General features: G+C 50.1%; 7 protein-coding genes across 7 annotated transcripts; 3 read left to right on the forward strand and 4 right to left on the reverse strand.

The window, feature by feature from the left end:
- Positions 1–828: 828 nt before the first annotated feature.
- Positions 829–3330, forward strand: NCS54_01365700 (Hypothetical protein; the record flags this gene model as incomplete). The annotated part of the gene is made up of 1 exon (XM_053158836.1): positions 829–3330. The coding sequence occupies one exon, from the start codon at positions 829–831 to the stop codon at positions 3328–3330; it is 2502 nt and encodes an 833-aa protein (XP_053014811.1).
- A 175-nt stretch (positions 3331–3505) lies between these two features.
- Positions 3506–4273, reverse strand: NCS54_01365800 (Methyltransf-11 domain-containing protein; the record flags this gene model as incomplete). Its single annotated transcript, XM_053158837.1, has 1 exon — positions 3506–4273. The coding sequence occupies one exon, from the start codon at positions 4271–4273 to the stop codon at positions 3506–3508; it is 768 nt and encodes a 255-aa protein (XP_053014812.1).
- A 301-nt stretch (positions 4274–4574) lies between these two features.
- On the reverse strand, positions 4575–6239 carry NCS54_01365900 (Peptidase-M14 domain-containing protein; the record flags this gene model as incomplete). The annotated part of the gene is made up of 2 exons (XM_053158838.1): positions 4575–5959; positions 6008–6239. 2 exons carry the CDS (start codon positions 6237–6239, stop codon positions 4575–4577), a joined length of 1617 nt encoding a protein of 538 aa, XP_053014813.1.
- Positions 6240–7146: 907 nt separating this feature from the next.
- Positions 7147–8626, reverse strand: NCS54_01366000 (MFS domain-containing protein; the record flags this gene model as incomplete). Its single annotated transcript, XM_053158839.1, has 3 exons — positions 7147–7656; positions 7717–8503; positions 8571–8626. 3 exons carry the CDS (start codon positions 8624–8626, stop codon positions 7147–7149), a joined length of 1353 nt encoding a protein of 450 aa, XP_053014814.1.
- A 1395-nt stretch (positions 8627–10021) lies between these two features.
- On the forward strand, positions 10022–10890 carry NCS54_01366100 (Hypothetical protein; the record flags this gene model as incomplete). Its single annotated transcript, XM_053158840.1, has 4 exons — positions 10022–10123; positions 10183–10242; positions 10304–10593; positions 10647–10890. 4 exons carry the CDS (start codon positions 10022–10024, stop codon positions 10888–10890), a joined length of 696 nt encoding a protein of 231 aa, XP_053014815.1.
- Positions 10891–11856: 966 nt separating this feature from the next.
- Positions 11857–13383, forward strand: NCS54_01366200 (GPI-anchored domain-containing protein; the record flags this gene model as incomplete). The annotated part of the gene is made up of 3 exons (XM_053158841.1): positions 11857–12076; positions 12263–12394; positions 12446–13383. 3 exons carry the CDS (start codon positions 11857–11859, stop codon positions 13381–13383), a joined length of 1290 nt encoding a protein of 429 aa, XP_053014816.1.
- Positions 13384–13418: 35 nt separating this feature from the next.
- On the reverse strand, positions 13419–14678 carry NCS54_01366300 (Deuterolysin; the record flags this gene model as incomplete). The annotated part of the gene is made up of 2 exons (XM_053158842.1): positions 13419–14365; positions 14417–14678. 2 exons carry the CDS (start codon positions 14676–14678, stop codon positions 13419–13421), a joined length of 1209 nt encoding a protein of 402 aa, XP_053014817.1.
- Between the last annotated feature and the right edge of the window lie 1672 nt (positions 14679–16350).

A 16350-nucleotide genomic window follows, 5' to 3' on the forward strand; every position in this document is an offset into this window, starting at 1 on the left:
GGATGTATCTGGTTCAAGAATTGCCCTGTAGATTGCCGAGGCCGCCTTGACAATATCCGGAACGCCTCAGCCAAACGCGTCCAAAACACCTGCTTGGAAAAAGGTTCACAAATTCCCCCGGAAATGGAAGTGGCGCAATCGGCCAATTGCGTCGTGTGAGAAGCATGAACTCCTGGCTCAGCGTTGGTGGCAATATCACGCCAAATCAGGAGCTTGTCTGACAAATCTTCTCGGTTAAAATCATTCAGGAACAAATGCACTGTGATCGATACGGTACGTATATAGCAAAGCTGACGAGTGAGGACGCGTTCCCTTCCCATTGTGCCTGATCTACGATCAACAGACGCGTTTTCGAGGTATCTACGTTATCAGACATCAAACGACCAACCCCAGACAAGGCAATTCCAATGACTCAGGGCAAGATTAAGATTGAACGATTCTTGACCGCTTCTTCATGCCTTGTCACGCCATTCACGCCCGAGTCACGAGGAATCGCGTCCGACTCGCGGACGAGCCAAGGTTCATCAGGCGAGTTAATCTCCTGGTCAACGCGCGAAGAGCGTGTTTCGAGGAACATATGACAGTCCAATTGCCAGGGCCACACCCAGGTACGGCCTTGTACCACCGAGTCTTGCCGTCAGAATCGGACGAGAGCTCGGTAGATTAGCTTGTGCAGTTCTAGGTATAACAATGCGTAAACAAAGGCCTGCCAGCTGAATAAATACCTTGTCAGGCCCGAGGAGAAGCCAGCATATCCCGTGTCGATGCACTTCCAAGCACGCGATTTATGAACCATCAACTCTTGGGATTAATAACAACACACACACAATGACTGCGGCCACAGCATCCCACATTAGTCTCGTTGACGAGTACCTTGCCAAAGGAACATGGAAGGTTTCCGAGAATTCAAACTCGACATACTCGCACCAGGGCCTCATGCAGTATGTCTCCAACCACATCATCTCCCAGTACTGGTTGGACAAGATCTACACCGAGGAGATTCGCAAGTACGACAGCGAGAATCGTTTCCATATCCACGATCTGGGATTTTTGAGTGCCTATTGCTCAGGATGGAGCATTGAAGATATCCTTCTTCAGGGATTCGGAGGTGTCGAGAACAAGATCCAATGTCGTCCACCGAAGCATTTGAACACGGCTCTCAACCAGATTGTCAATTTCCTCTTCACTCTCCAAGGTGAGCTCGCAGGAGCTCAAGCCCTTTCTAGCTTTGATACCTACCTTGCTCCGTTTATCCGAAGCGACAACTTGTCTTATGTGGAGGTCTTTAAATACCTGCAGAGTTTCGTCTACTCTTTGAACGTGCCAACTCGAAGCGGATTCCAAGCGCCCTTCACCAACCTCTCTCTGGATCTCATCTGCCCAAGCCGGCTTGGCGATCAGTCCGTGATCATCGGCGGAGAACTTCATGAAGAATGGGTCTACAATGACTTTCAGGAAGAGATGGATATGCTCAACAAAGCCTTTGCCGAGGTCATGATGCAAGGCGATGGCAACGGCAACATCTTTTCGTTCCCCATTCCCACCTACAACATCTGCGAAGGTATCGACTGGGAGTCGCCTCGCTGGAAGTCCATCTGGGAGATGACAGCCAAGTACGGCGTTCCATACTTTGCCAACTTTATCAACAGCGACCTGGACCCTGAAGACTTTCGATCCATGTGCTGCCGACTTCGTCTTGACCTCAGCAAACTCCACTGTCGGGTTGGTGGTCAGTACGGTGCAAGCCCTTTAACTGGCTCCATTGGAGTAGTGACTGTGAACCTGCCAAATCTCGCCTACAGATCCAACGGCTCTAAAGAAACATTCTTGGCCGAGCTGTCAGATACCTTGAGGGTTGCCAAGGACTCTCTGGAGATCAAGCGGAAACTCGTGGACTCGAATGCGGCTCTTTACCCATACGCAGCTCACTACCTCTCTGCGACAAAGGGCCGGACTGGATCTTACTGGACGAATCACTTCAGCACCATTGGAGTTAATGGCATGAATGAGGCCTTGGTTGCATTGTTTGGAGAGACCATCGCCAAGCAAAAGACGTTTGCTCTTGAAGTCTTGGACTTTATCAAGGAACGCCTTCAAGAGTTCCAGAACGAGACGGGCAATCTCTACAACTTGGAGGCGAGTCCTGCAGAGAGTACATGCTACAAGTTTGCACGACAAGACAAGATCCTCTTCCCGGACCGAAAGATTCCGACCTTCTACACCAACTCGACCATGCTTCCAGTTGACACTACCGAGGATCTCTTTGAGGCCTTGGATCACCAAGAGGACCTTCAGTGTTCATATACGGGCGGAACTGTCTTCCATGCCTTCTTGGGTGAACGCTTGCCGGAGTGGAAGTTGGCCCGAGACCTGATCAAACTCTTGACCTCGCGCTTCCGCATTCCTTACATCACCCTCACTCCAACCTTCAGCATCTGCAAGACACATGGCTACCGTGCAGGAGAAGAACCTGAATGTTTGCTCTGCGGGGAGGAATGTCTCGTCTACTCTCGAATTGTCGGCTACTTCCGTCCCACTAGAGACTGGAACAAAGGCAAAGCTGAAGAATTCACTGCTCGCAAAGTCTACCGGTACATCTCGGACTCACCACTGTCGGAAGCTGGAAAAGGGGAGACGAAGCTGCAGGCACTTGAACGCCAGGTTGCTGAGATTGATGATATTCCCGTGGCTGGACACATCAAGAGTACCCTGAGTGACTATCCTGGCAAGATGCAAGCATCTATCATGTTTACCTCGCGTTGCAACCTAGCTTGTCCTTGGTGTCACAATGGACCTGTTGTCAATGGTGTGTGTGACGACGTGACAGCTCAAGATGTCTTTAGACACATCACTTCAACCTCTCACAAGTGCTTGGTCATCTCTGGAGGTGAGCCAACCATCCACAAGGGTCTCATACCCTTCATGCGACTCCTTAAGAAGGCGGGAGTGACCATCAAGCTCGACACAAACGGAACTTCTCCCGAAATACTACGCCAGGTCTTTTCAGAGAAGCTGGTTGACTTTGTTGCAATGGACATCAAGTGTGCCCTGGAAAAGTACAAGACGGTTGCCGGCAAGAGAATCAAACCCAAGGTTCTCCAAGCGAGCATCACTCTCATCAAAGAGAGTGGAGTCCCATACGAGTTCCGCACAACGGTTGTCCCGTCGCTTGTTGACATGGAGGATCTCTTTGAGGCAAAGCGTTTGGCTGGAGGGGATTTGAAGATGCAGCGTTTCCGCAACGGAGATACGACCTTGGGAGAGGACTACCGAGACTTTCCAGAACATACAGAGGAAGAGTTTGATGCTCTGGTTGCCCAGGTGGCCTAGGAATGAAAGCAGGGCCTTGTGATGGAATGTTTGATGACTTATTAAATGGTGGCTTTTTGATATTTTAGATTCAAGTATGCTCGCTGCGTGTCTCCTTGGATTGGACTCTTTTCATGTTATATACAAAAACATCATATACATACATCTTCTTGAGGTCGTATACTTTTATCCCATCCTACTTCTTCCTTACCGCCATCACCAAATACACCGGCCGTTGCAATACCCGATGCCCCGAGTAAGGGTACGTCTTCAGCTCCTCCGGTGTTGGGCGCCACTCGTCGAACCCAGTCAGCTCAAAGCCTGCTTGTAGAAAGGTATTGATATAGGTTGCAACCGTGCGATGATGCTTCTCAACCCCTTCGATGAGCCATTTCGTCAACCGCATGCCCTCCTTATGGTAGCTGTCCAGTGGCCAATACTCTCGTCCCGAGGCCTCGTCCGTTATGAAGGCTGGATGAGACGGTGCCGTGTAAACTGGATGCTCGACGGAAAAGACAAACAAGCCTCCACGTTTCAGGCTCCGATGCACATGTTTGGCAAACTCTGCTAGGTGAGCAAGGTAATGGATCGTAAGAGAGCTAAAAGCCACTTCGTATCTATTCTCGCAGCTCTCTGGAAGCATCAGAGAGTCCATGTCGCCTCGTTCATATCTGATGTTCGGGTCGTCGGTCATGGCTTGCGCTCGGTCAAGCATGTTTTGCGAGATGTCGATTCCGCAGACAAACTCGGCTCCGGCCTTGCGAGCCCATCGAGCAAACCATCCGAAACCACATCCGAGATCGATTACGCTCAGTCCTTTGAGATCCGGGAGGTAGGACTGCATTCTTGGCCATTCTGGAGCACTGCCGAGGCCGTTGACTGAGCGATCGAGGGCGGCGTATTCGGCGAAGAATTTGCCGTTATCGTAGATGTTTTGCGGCATTTTCCGTAAATCGACCACCATGAGTTATCGTTGCTTTGAAGAAGTATTGAATGAAGTATCAAGTGTTTGTTGGCTCTTGGCTAGTCGGAGAATTCTCCGAGAGGAATAAATCGAGGATATAACGAATATTAACGCGTTGAGAATTAACGCGGCTCTTCGGCCTTTATTACCAATGAGTCAATTCTCCGCTTATGGGCCGTTTTGCATGAGTCATTTCACAGAAAGAGACTGCAGGCCAATAGGTTGCATAATAGCAGGGCAAATCAGGTTTAGTTGGCATGGCATCATTTGAAACCCACAAGACGTATTACTGCCTATGTACCTACGCCATCACTCTATATACAGGGTACTCGTCTCCCTCGTTGACAGGGAGAATATTGAATGTGACATACGAGTCGATGCCCTCGGGTTCCAGCGTCACCAGAGCGTGTGCTGCGTTCTTTTGTCTTGTGCTGACCCAGAAGCTTCCTGCAGGCATTCTGATTTCCTTTCGGATCGTTTCTGTCGTGACGGTCGTCAAAGCAGTACCTTGATAGAGTGTATTTCCCACTGAAGCGCTCGTGATGTTCAGCGCCTCAACCTCGCCGACAAAATCTGCCTTGAGGGTATCAACCTTGACTCCGGCGATTTGAAGTCTTTCCGCGGCATCCTTCCACGCCCTGGGGAACACGTAGGCCTCGGGTCGGCTACGAGTGAGGTTGGCCAGCACTGGAGTGGTGCTGAGGAATTGGACAGGAAGTTCCACGAGCTTTCCAGACTCGAGCTCAATGAACTGCCAAGTCCTGTTGGTAGGTTGAGGGGCATCGGTGATGACGATATCATCGTTACTCTCTGCAAACTTCTCGCGTGCGCCCTCAACGACCTTGTACACCCTGTCCGCATTATCTGCAGCTGTCTGGATAAGAGACTCAACCATGATCAACCCAGCTGCGACTCGTCGCTGGAAGTGCTGACCGCCAAGCATGATACCTCTAGTCTCAGTGAGAAAGACAAGGGCTTGGCTCAGGGCAAGAGAAACATCGCCAGCTCGGGCTTCAGTGTTGAGCTCGGTGAAAACCAGAGGCTCCTCCTTAAGAACACCCGTGATGTAAGGGCTCCAGCGCAAGTCGTGAGCTTCCATCGCAGCAGCAACGTTGGGCACAAAGGTCTCCTCAGCCAACTCCCGAATATCCTTGTGAATGTTCAAGTTCTTCATGGCCGAGATCTGACCGTCCACAGCCTGAGCCCACTGATCCTTGGTCCCATATGCGCGGTTAGCGCTATACTCGTGAGAATCGACACCGATGTGAGGGTTAAACTCCGAAATCAACTTCTTGACTTCTCGGGTTTGTGAGCTTGCTTGCTTAATGTGGTCTCTGTTGGGGTCGAAGCCGGTTGCAAGGAAGCGTTGGAAGTAGGCCACGCCATCGGGGTTATAACGAGGAAGAATCATAATGTCCATCTTCTCCAGGATGGACTCGGCCCAAGTAGAGTTGGCATCAAACTTTCCGAGAAAAGCAAGGAGAAGTTGATCACCACCTGGCTCGTTGCCATGGACACCGCCTTGAAGATAGACGCGGAGCTTCTCGGACGCAGAGGCGTTTGTCTTGGGTTGCGTCGAGGTAGAGAGGAAGACATATGGAATTGAACGGCCATCTTCGGACTTGAAAGATGGGTTTGTGTATGTCATCCAGTCATTGCGGGCAGCAAGAGTTTGGAGAAAATAGTCTAGGATCGATCAGCGGAACGTCCGGAAGTAGAGTCACATCTCCATACCTAATGTGGCATCGTCGGTTGGGCCACTTGTGCCGTTTTCAAATCCTGCTGGAACACTCTTGGGGTCCGTGAAAGGCGGGGAGTAAAGTTCAACACCCTCGACATCTGGGAAGTGCTTGGCGGCCTCATCGGTGTCTCTGACGAGAGCGACCTGGTTGTCTGCGTAGCGGTGCGCTGCCGTGGCCAAGCCTACAAAGAGCAGGCCAGTGGTGAGAGTGGCTCGAATCGTCATTGTGTCTCTTGACTGCGTCTATGCGAATGACAGTTGTGAGTGCTAGACACCCTCTTCTATAGACGATCTTGAAGGAAGCTGAGCTCTTATAGACTCGTCGGCTGTAGACTTCCATCTCGTGTCCTTGGCCGGTGGCCGGCGGCCGGAGCGTCGCCTGGACCTTCTCTAAACCAAGGCGTCTCCAGACTCATCCCCACCGATCTGCGCATAATCAAGTGATAAAGAGATAGGACTACATCCCAAAAAGGTGGTGTTCATCGCCGGGAAACATAGACCATCTCCTGATGCCGGGCCAACCAGCGGCTGCGACAGATAAGCTTAAACCGATTAAAGAAGGTGCTTAATAGTTTGGCATGTTAGAAGCTGGGATAGTCGCTGTCTAGGTTGCAATACCAAGGCGGGGGACGTGGATTATGGGGTGTGCCAAGACACCGGAATGCCTGCCCAAATGGATCCTTCGTTTATTACCCCTCTTTGGATCATTCTTTTCTGGAAAAGTCTTGTGATTGTCATGGCATGATGTCAAGAATTTTGATTCTGCCGTTGATATCCTCAGATCTCGCTGTCGATAGTCGACACTTGCGGGATATAACTTGATGTCCACGAGTCAGATGGGGAGGCTGGGCGAAGGAATAAACCCCGGTGCAACCAGTCTTTGGGGCATGTGTATTAGCTATCACTAAGATTAGAGTGTGTGTCTATGACTAAATAGGTATGGCTGGTGAAGATTAACATAACGTCGTTTGAGTGCGTCACATCCATCGAGCCGACCCCATGTAACGGGCAAGTATCCTGTATATCTGTTTGCTCTCATGATCCCTCCAGTGAACTTCTCCAACTCAAGCACCCAAGGCAAGAAACTGCCTCAAATTCATCACTCATCTCCAGCCAAGGCAGCCCCGGAAGCTTAGCACTTGACATGCGGTTTCCATCCTACCTTCAGTACTCGAGCCAATAGAAGCAAGCCAACGCAAACTGAACTGCAGAGAGCGGCCCAGATATGCGCACCAGTGTAGTCGTCCTTGGTTGCAGACTGAATACGGCCACCAATAGGAGGACCGGTCAATCCGGCAAACGAGATGATGCTAAAACACATGCCGATTCGTGTGCCCATGGCATCCAGCCTCTTTGTGATACTTGCGACTCCAGTCGGCATGAGACTTTGGAACGCACCAGACGCAAGGCCGTAAAAGGTCGTGAAAACCCAAATGCCTGCCACGTTGTGTACTGCCAGCCAAGAAAAGGCAACAACAGCCACGCAAAATCCAGCTGGGGCTATCGTGTTGAGTGGCCCAATGCGGTCAGCGATGATGGGCACCAGAACTCGCGCGGGTAGACCTGCACCGTTGATCAAGGTAGTGAGGAGCGAAGCATCAGAGTACGAGAGACCCAGGGCATCTCGGCCATACGAAGCGAGCTACAGTCTAGTCAGCACAGTCACTTTTGGTCTTGGGGCATATGGAGGTATGCCACTCACATAATAGAAGGTGTAGTAGACAGGCAAGACGAAAAAGAACAGGCCTGCCACATAAGAGATGTAGAGCTTGTCTTTAAAGGCGTCCCAGTCGATGACTGGTCCAGACTTGCGTGGAGGAAGTCTTGGACGCATAAAGACAGCCACAAAGCAAAATCCGGTCAAGTTGATGAAGCCAAGCACTCTAGCTGTCCAAGGCATTTTGAGTATTGGAAGCAGCTCTCGGACGACAAGTGGATATACAAGACCACCAAGAGAGTTTCCAGTGGTCACAAGTCCTATTGCGATGCCTCGGTGTTTGTCAAAATATGTGGCGACCAAGGCAAGTGACGGGGCAAAGATGATGCCTCCTCCAAAGCCAGTCAGAATACCCTGGGTAAGCATCAACTGCCAGTACTTTGTCGAGACGCTCATTAGAAAGATTCCAAGAAGTTGCATCGTAGAGCCAATGAGAAAAGTTGGGACAAAGAGCCCAGCATCGAGGAGTCGGCCAGAAAAGGCACTCCCGAAGAACGTTAACCAGACTTGCAAGGAGCCAATCCACGAAATATCAAAGGATGATTGAGGTAGCACCGATGTGTAGTAGGATTGAAAACTTCCAAAAGAGTTGACATAGCCCCATGTTGTGAAGATGACAATCCAGCCCATGGCAACTTGCGTCCATGCCCGTAGACCGCCATCTGGAGGTTCTGGCAGGACGATGGACGATTGGTGAGTTCTCCTCGTTCCAATTCTCTCAAGATCTTGTGCCTCCATCGCACTCAAGTTCTGGACACGTGCCGTTTCAGCCCTATGATGATTGACGTTAGTCGAGATGATGCGATTCTTCACAGACGTTGGGGCGGTTGGGAACTAACGGTATCGCCGCCGGTATCGGGCTGGGAGATCCGATGTGGGGGGTTGAGCGAGCCATGATTCACAAGGTATGAGGCTTTACAAAGATCACCTTGCAATATTTCTGTGAACAGAAGAACGAAGGATGCTCATCAGTATTTACATTCAGGCTCCTATTTCGGAGTGGAGAAACAGGTTACATTTGCCTGATGCTTCAAATTCTTCACCATGGATCGGAAAACATAAGCCGACTCGGCTAAATTACTCATTTGAAGCCCACAAAAGAAAAGTGGTTCTTTACGATAAGGACATTTCGGTTGTCGTGGTCGGGAATAACGGTTGCAACGGCCAACGCCTAACAGAGGCATCTAGCAAAGCTGCTAGGACATGTTAGGCAAAAGGCTGAGTTTAGTGAATGTGCTGGGGCAGTGGCTTTTTGTCTTGACGATAGCAAAGATCTTTATCGTGAAGTCGAGGCATATTGAAGGAGGCCAACCACTGGAAATGACCTGTACTTTATACCACCCATGATAAATACGATGTCACGAGTTGGGCTCTCTGGATAAGATAACATGATTACAGGGGAATTGCTCCGTAGTACTGCCACATCGCTGATTTGAAAGACAGGTCATTAATGACAAAGAACAGCTGGCGAGGTGGATGCATATCAACAAGAAGTCGGTAACACACGATTAAGTTTTAAGGCTTCATACCTATCGATATGGGCTTTTCTATAGTGAAGACAAGATGTTCTATCCTGGCCTTACGAACTCGAGTTCTTCTCTGGTTGTGGATTTATCCAGGGCAACTCGGGGCCATTACGCAACATCAGCCCAATGGCAATGTCGGCCATTCCATCAGTCCAGCATAGCATGAAGTCGAGTATGAAAACGTATATCAATGCAACAAGGGACATTTTAATTGTTTATCAGCGCATCTACTATCAGCTTCTCGATCAAGCGGCGGGGAACTTTTCCGATCCATCGGCAACACCAATCCCGCTTTTCGGAGTTGACGTCCTACCCAATCAGACACCCACCAGCAACACCATAAGGGGAACTATTTTTAGATCCTAACTACTATCGCAATAGAATGAATCAATATGCATGGCCCAATTCATCCCATCTTAATAGCATTTTACCATTTATTCCTCTTTCCCGTAGCGCAATCTTCCGACATCGCAGAATCCCGCCGCTCAACTCCCGCCCAACACTCTTGGCACGCGATCCCATTGGACACAGACGTCTTGGCAAGGCAGCTTCAGCTCACCAATGCACGTAAGCGGGTTGTTTTCTTGCGGCCTCGAAGTTCAGCTGGCCAACAGAACATCGTCGTTGAAACATGTGCTCGACAGGGAATTCAGCCTCACTGGAGTCTGAAAATGCCGTTCAGCTTGCAACAGCTGATAAAATGAGAGAGAATGTCTGTTTGGCAAGATCATGTCTAAATCTCTTTGACACTCAATTGCGTCAAAATGTCGGAATATACTCACGTCGATACCCGACCTATGGTCTGGGTCTCGCGCAAGATCATGACCATCTTTTCAATTCTCATCTTTTTCGACATTGGCATGACGGTCATCACTATCATGCCGTGACTGGCGCCGAAACTGCTGACCCACGGGATGTTGTCCAGGGGGCAAAGATCGATTTTCCCCCTCCAGGTGTACAGATTCAAGCTCTTGAGATTGGCCTGGTAAGATTCCTAACTAATTTGCTCCCATTCATAAAGTCGGTATTGACTAAGAGATTCCAAGGCGGCATTTGGCCTGTTCTTCCACATCTTGTTCGCCCTCATCTTCCTAGACCGGGTAAAGAAGGCAAAGCAGACAATGAACTATGCAAGCGGCATCCGACTAACAAAATTTGTGTTCTACGTCGTTCTACCATTTCTGGTAATCGAGGTGGTTGGATGGGCAGTCTGTCTCGGGTTCCAGAGCTTATACGCCCCCGTTATTAAACCTCGGAAGCTTCTTGCATGCCATTACCTTGGGCCAGATTTCGTTCAGTGCGGAATGGTTTCCTCATCTTGGGTTGGGGCCATTGTGTATAGGAAAGTATATCAACTCTATGAAAGACCGTCATCTAACATTCATCCAGCTTCGTCCATTTCGTAGTGCTCATGCTGGTCCTTCGAGCTTACTACCGTATGGATCCAGTGGCTGAGCCCTCGCCCCAGTACGCAGGCGTGCCATCGGTAGACGATACACACTCGTCTTTGCCGCAAGATCAAGATGCCCCTCCATCTTATGAAGAGAGGGAGTCGGGCCATCTCATCGGCAAGTCGACCAAGACGCAGCCCCAGGCCGTGGAAATGTCACGGATGACGACGTTACCGGAATAAAGCAAGGAAAGGAATCCTGTATTTTAAAAGATAGTCAAGATGAAAATAAAAGTTGATCGATATTGAGTCAGTTGCAAAACGGCGAAGGATCTATCCAAACTGAGTTCTTAGAGTTCATCACTGCTATATGTTAATATTTGGCAAAGCCAGTCTTGAGCCAATAGATCAGTTTGCATGTGATGGAAGACTATCTACGAAGTAGAAAAGGTCGTTTTATTTGTCTCACCCTGGAAGCTAAGCCGGTGTCTCCAATGGTGACGAGCATCAACTGGCAAGTCCTTTGTTGTTAGTGCATTGTACCTGAGGGCTGTGAATCAGTCATTGTATAGTTGTTCATTGTCTTGTTATGAATGCTCTGGCTGATCGCCCAATGAAACGAGGGCGAGATGAGGCGAAACCAGCCTTGGAAATGGTGACTGCCACCCACACAACCACCTGGAGCGATAAACAACCAGTCCTTTTCTGCCGAGTTCTAGACTGGCCAAGGCAGGTTGAGAAACAATTCCTACTCGCTCGTCGGAAGATCGGCGAGCCTTGCGACCTTAACTATCCAATGATGGTGCCTAGTGGCGTCGATAGTTGCATGCGGCTGAGCATCAGGTGCCCCCCTTAGGATGAGACACGTCGAGCGTCTCGCCACCTCAAGGAACCATTTGAGCTTGGGTCTCTCAAAACGAGACAAGATCAAGGAGACTTGGAAGTTGTGCTGAAGAGATTTTCCTCTTTCCCATCAACCGTCGGCGTCTCTCGTTGCATTGCGGTCGTTGGCGAGCAGAAGGCAATCCCTCATTGTCCACAAGGCTTCGGATCAGCCACTCATTTAACTCCCTGATCAACGGTTTGATAAGCCCCTCCTTTTGACCTTATCTGTATCCTTAGGTGCTCATACCTATTTTCCTGTTTCTTCCCTCCCTTCTCCGCTTTGCTCACGATCGTTGCGCTGCTCCACCGCTTGGCGACAGACTCATGAGTCTTGGCAAACGCGTTAAGATGCTGCCAAACCTAGTGTTGCTCGCTGGCTGGGCTTTTTCTACCGTTGCGGCCAGACTCGTCTTTACCAACAGCAACTGGGATGTCGAGCAGGGGACGCCCTTCACGCTCCACTACGAAGGCTGTGATGATGGCTGCACCATCGCCCTTATGACAGGCGCTTCTGATAATCTGAGAGTCGAAAAAGTAATAACAAGTGAGTTTTTATCTTACCTAATCTGGACTTATGCGCTGGGGGCGTGTTTAGGCTTATGGTTAACAATTGCAGCGAGCGCGACCGGCGATAGCTTCACTTTCACTCTGAATCGCCTTGACGCGGGAACATACGCTTTTAGAATTACCAATGGAGAAGACATCTCATAGAGTTCCCAGTTTGAACTAGATGGGGACTCGAGCTCCTCTGCGTCGGAAACGGCCGCTTCCTCCGAAACCCCGGCCGAGTCGACAACCACGTCAGAAACGTCAACGTCAACGTCGGTATCAACTGCATCTAGTTCAAGTATCCCTGGCTCCGGTATGGAAATTGAAGCATCTCATGTGGTACATATTACTAATTAAACTCCAGCATCTTCAGCTGACTCTAAAGATACTGTGACGTCTACATCATCTGGAACATCTTCAACCCTATCAACGGCAGCACAAGCCACCACAACAGCACCCAGCCCTCCCAAGCATGGACTAAGTGCGGGTGCGATTGCTGGAATTGTAGTTGGAGTAGTAGCTGTCATCCTCATCGTCCTTGGAGCTTTGTTCTTCTGGATGAGGAGGAGAAAGCAGAAGGCAGCCAAAGGATCAACGTCAAACACTGACCCACGCGATTCACAGCCTCATATTGCTGAGTTGGAGCAGCCAAAGCAGATCGATATCGTCGTCACTCCAGCCACACCGGCTGAGATGCGCGGGTCTACGCCGCCACCTCCGGCTACGGAGCTTGCGGGCCAGGGAAGATTACCAGAGTTGCCAATCACGGAGAAAGCCACCGAGAAGGAGCTAGAAGGAGACGTGGCTGCTATTGTACCTGAGCTGCAGGGAGAGGAGAAGCAGACTGAAAAAGAACTGGAGGGCGACGTGGCTCGAACTGTGCCAGAACTGCAAGGGGAGGATGAAATGCTGCCTGCTGAGCTTTCCGCCGAACCCGCACGAAAAGACAACGAAGAGCAGCAGAAACAGTCCTCTGTCATGCCACCCGCAGAATTACCGAATTCTACGGAGGAGCCACAGAAAAAGGAGACCGAAACGCCTTCCGCAGCTCAAACACAGACCGATTCATCAGCATCTCCGTTGCCCAAATCATTTAGCGAAGCTGGATCAACACCTGCTACCGAAACAATTTCTCCCGTGTCACCACTGTCGGATGAAGCAAGCCACGCGATGCTCATGGAGCAGTATGCACAACTGGAAGCGCGCAGGCAAAGAATCCTAGAGCTCAAGACGATCGAGGAGGAACAAGCAGCATTACGAGCACGACTGAGCAAGATGCAAGGAGGTAATGGAACAGAGTAACTTTTCAAAGCGATTAAGGAAGCTAGTCGAATTAATTAATTATTTACGGGCCCAAAAAGAGGTATGCCGGCTAGAGGGTTGGTCTCCTCGGGACTCACCGCAATACAGCCAAGCTTGAGATGTGTGGCAAACAGCTCATAGTTGTCAGGGCTCTGCAAGCTCGTGTTGCGATCCAAGGCAAGAATCTTTGGGAGTCCGGGCTCCGCATCCAGAGACATGTTTCCGGGTAGCCCTGTTTTACGCAGGTTCGCGTGGACCGTCTTTTGAATGACGGTGGATGCTCGAGAGGGAAACCAGCCCCAGGCGTCGGGCCTATCGTAGACGTAGCACCTCTTGGGCAAGATGGGAAGGTCGAAGAATGGGTCGCAGTAGCCAATCTGGAGCGATGGTTCTCTGAGATAGGCCATGAGAATTCTGTCATTGGAGACGCAGTCCCTGTAGTACTCACGACAGAACTCCTGGATGCGGGTAGAGTCTGTTCGGCATTTGTCTGCCGTATCGGAAAAGATTTTGGCGACATGTTGACGGATCGGCCCGTCCGAGAAGCCAAAAGCTTCCTCCATCCTCCACGCGGGGCCGTTGAGTGCCGCTTCCTGAGCAGCGAGAGACAGTTGAACGCAGTGGGAGAGTGACTCTCGCATCCTGGGAACTCTCCCGCCACTGCAGTTCTCACGTCGAATCCTCCGTCGTTCCCGGAGGTACCTTGCACGCACGCCCTCAGCAGCTTCACCGTTTACCATGAACTGAAGCTTGTTGGATTGGTAGGGGATGAAGCCTGCAATATGGCGCCCCTTGATCTGTGCGAATGGCAAAGAACCCAGTAACTGGATCGTATGCTCACCGCCGGCCGTGAGGTCGTAGTTTTCAGCAATGTCGAACTTGACACTGATCGTTTTGCCGCTGGGGATGGTGGTGAAATGCTTCCTCTTGAGCCTTGTATAGTCCATTTTCGGCACTATTCCCAAGAAGGCCACGCGTTTGCCTGCCACAAAGTTAGCAGAGGAGAATAAACTGCAAAAGACCATTAACAAACCTCTGGCAAAGATTTCGGCTCTCTTAATTGGAGCCCACTTGTGAAGAAAGGTGGCATAGTTGAGGACTTTGATGCTCTCCACGTTGTGATTGAATATGGTGGCCTCGAACTCGAACCCCCCTTCACGAACACGTTTCAAGACGACATCCAAAGGAATGGGATATGAGACCTGCACGTTTCCTTGCGCCCCTCCTTTTTTCTGGGAAGCTGTTACCCACGATGCCAGGGCAGCCAGCGCCGTGAGGAAGAAGGCAACTCTCATCGTTGGGGGTGTGCCCTGTGTGAAAGACCGGTAAAGATGGGACCAAGGTTCAGGATGGGCATAAAGACAGTCACGGCAAGAATCAAGCCGAGGCTGAGACCCCCTTGAAAAATCACAAGGGGGTTGAGGAGTAAGGATAAAGGTGAACAGCGAACGTTAATAGAAGGGAAGAAAGGGTGAATCGCCAAAAGAGCAGAACACCACGCTGTGGTACTGGGGGAGGCACCGGTTTATCTAGCTTTCCAAGAGCGGAACTGCCGAGCCGACACAAGTACAACTGGGCTTGTTGAAGACAGATCACCATTTCCCACTTTATCTATGATGCTTCTATGGCAAGCGCATTTCCTGGTTCGGACATCACCTTGGAGAGGGGGGATTTTAAGTTGATTGGGTCTGCTGTGTGAAGCAGGTGAGTGGAGGCTATGATGTGGCTCATGACGCTCTTGACTTGCGCCAAGATAAACCCCCAAGTTTACGCATAGTTGAAGGCATGTGTCAGTTCGAAAACATTCCCAACATGGCACAATATCGGTTTGATTGGTGACTGGGCTTCACACGAGGGTCAGACGAATCTCATTTCCCGTTGGTTCTTCGCCGTTGGGACGTTCTTTGTTTACCCGGGTAGCCGTTCCGCATGCAACGTTCCTTAGTTTTCTATACGGATATTGTTTAAACTGGAGGTGAAGAAAAAAAAAAAATGAATGCTGGAACTTCCATGCTTGCCTATGAACTTTCGCATCGACAAAGGCCCCCCACTAACCCCACCGGCCAGGTCTTGTCTTGAGCGCATTTTTATGCATAGGACGCTATGGCTAGGTCATTGAAAGCAAGCTTCTGCTCTGGCAAAGATACGTGGCTTCCACGGACACTCCGTGACCGTAACGATGAACTTCAGGTACCATAGCTGAGAGTGATGGCATCACATCTTGAACGCTCGGCCGACAAAAATATGGCAGGAGTTGGAGAAATCTTAAGAGAGTCGTTAAAGATTCAATTGAAGAGGGTGGGCAGCGCATCTTGAGGCCATGGGAAATACTGAAATGTTGATTAGATCTTGCGAGTGGTGAGTGCTAAATGCCTTGAAGGGGCATCAATAGCTACTTATTCACAAGAAGATGTTTTGTATCATTTTGTCAAAGCACTTCAGTGACAAGTGCAAGGCATCAAGACCAATCATTCCTTGTGAAGAGCTAATGAACTGCTCATCACTGCGTCTCAGCGCCCTTGAGAATATATAGTCGTGACGTTGAAGGCTGGCTAACAACTGACGACATACGATGAGGATCCAGCTTGTTGCATAGTAGGGCCGATATTTTGACGGCCACTTTTCACTATCTCTGATGTCACAGCTAAGCCCTAGCCAGCTTCTTCCTTATGCACATGGCGCATGTTGGGGCTCGAGGAGCCAGCCGGGGATGGCACGCTTGCATGGCATGAATTCTTTCGGCGGCTGATATGAACATACAATTGAGGTCGATAAGCAAGATGTCTCCGTACCAGGGGCTGCCCCTGATATGTACACATTCATGAAACCCTTCGCTTGAACTCGGAACTTTTATCTATTTTTTGGATACACGGATCATTCTAATAGTGGGATGTTGTTGGTGTGCCCTCAACTCCACTCACGACTGACCAAGCAGTTTATATCCGCTACTGCGCGGTAGTATCCGGC

Source organism: Fusarium falciforme, chromosome 11 (genome assembly GCF_026873545.1).
Source record: "Fusarium falciforme chromosome 11, complete sequence".
NCBI classification, from domain to species: Eukaryota; Fungi; Ascomycota; class Sordariomycetes; order Hypocreales; family Nectriaceae; genus Fusarium; species Fusarium falciforme.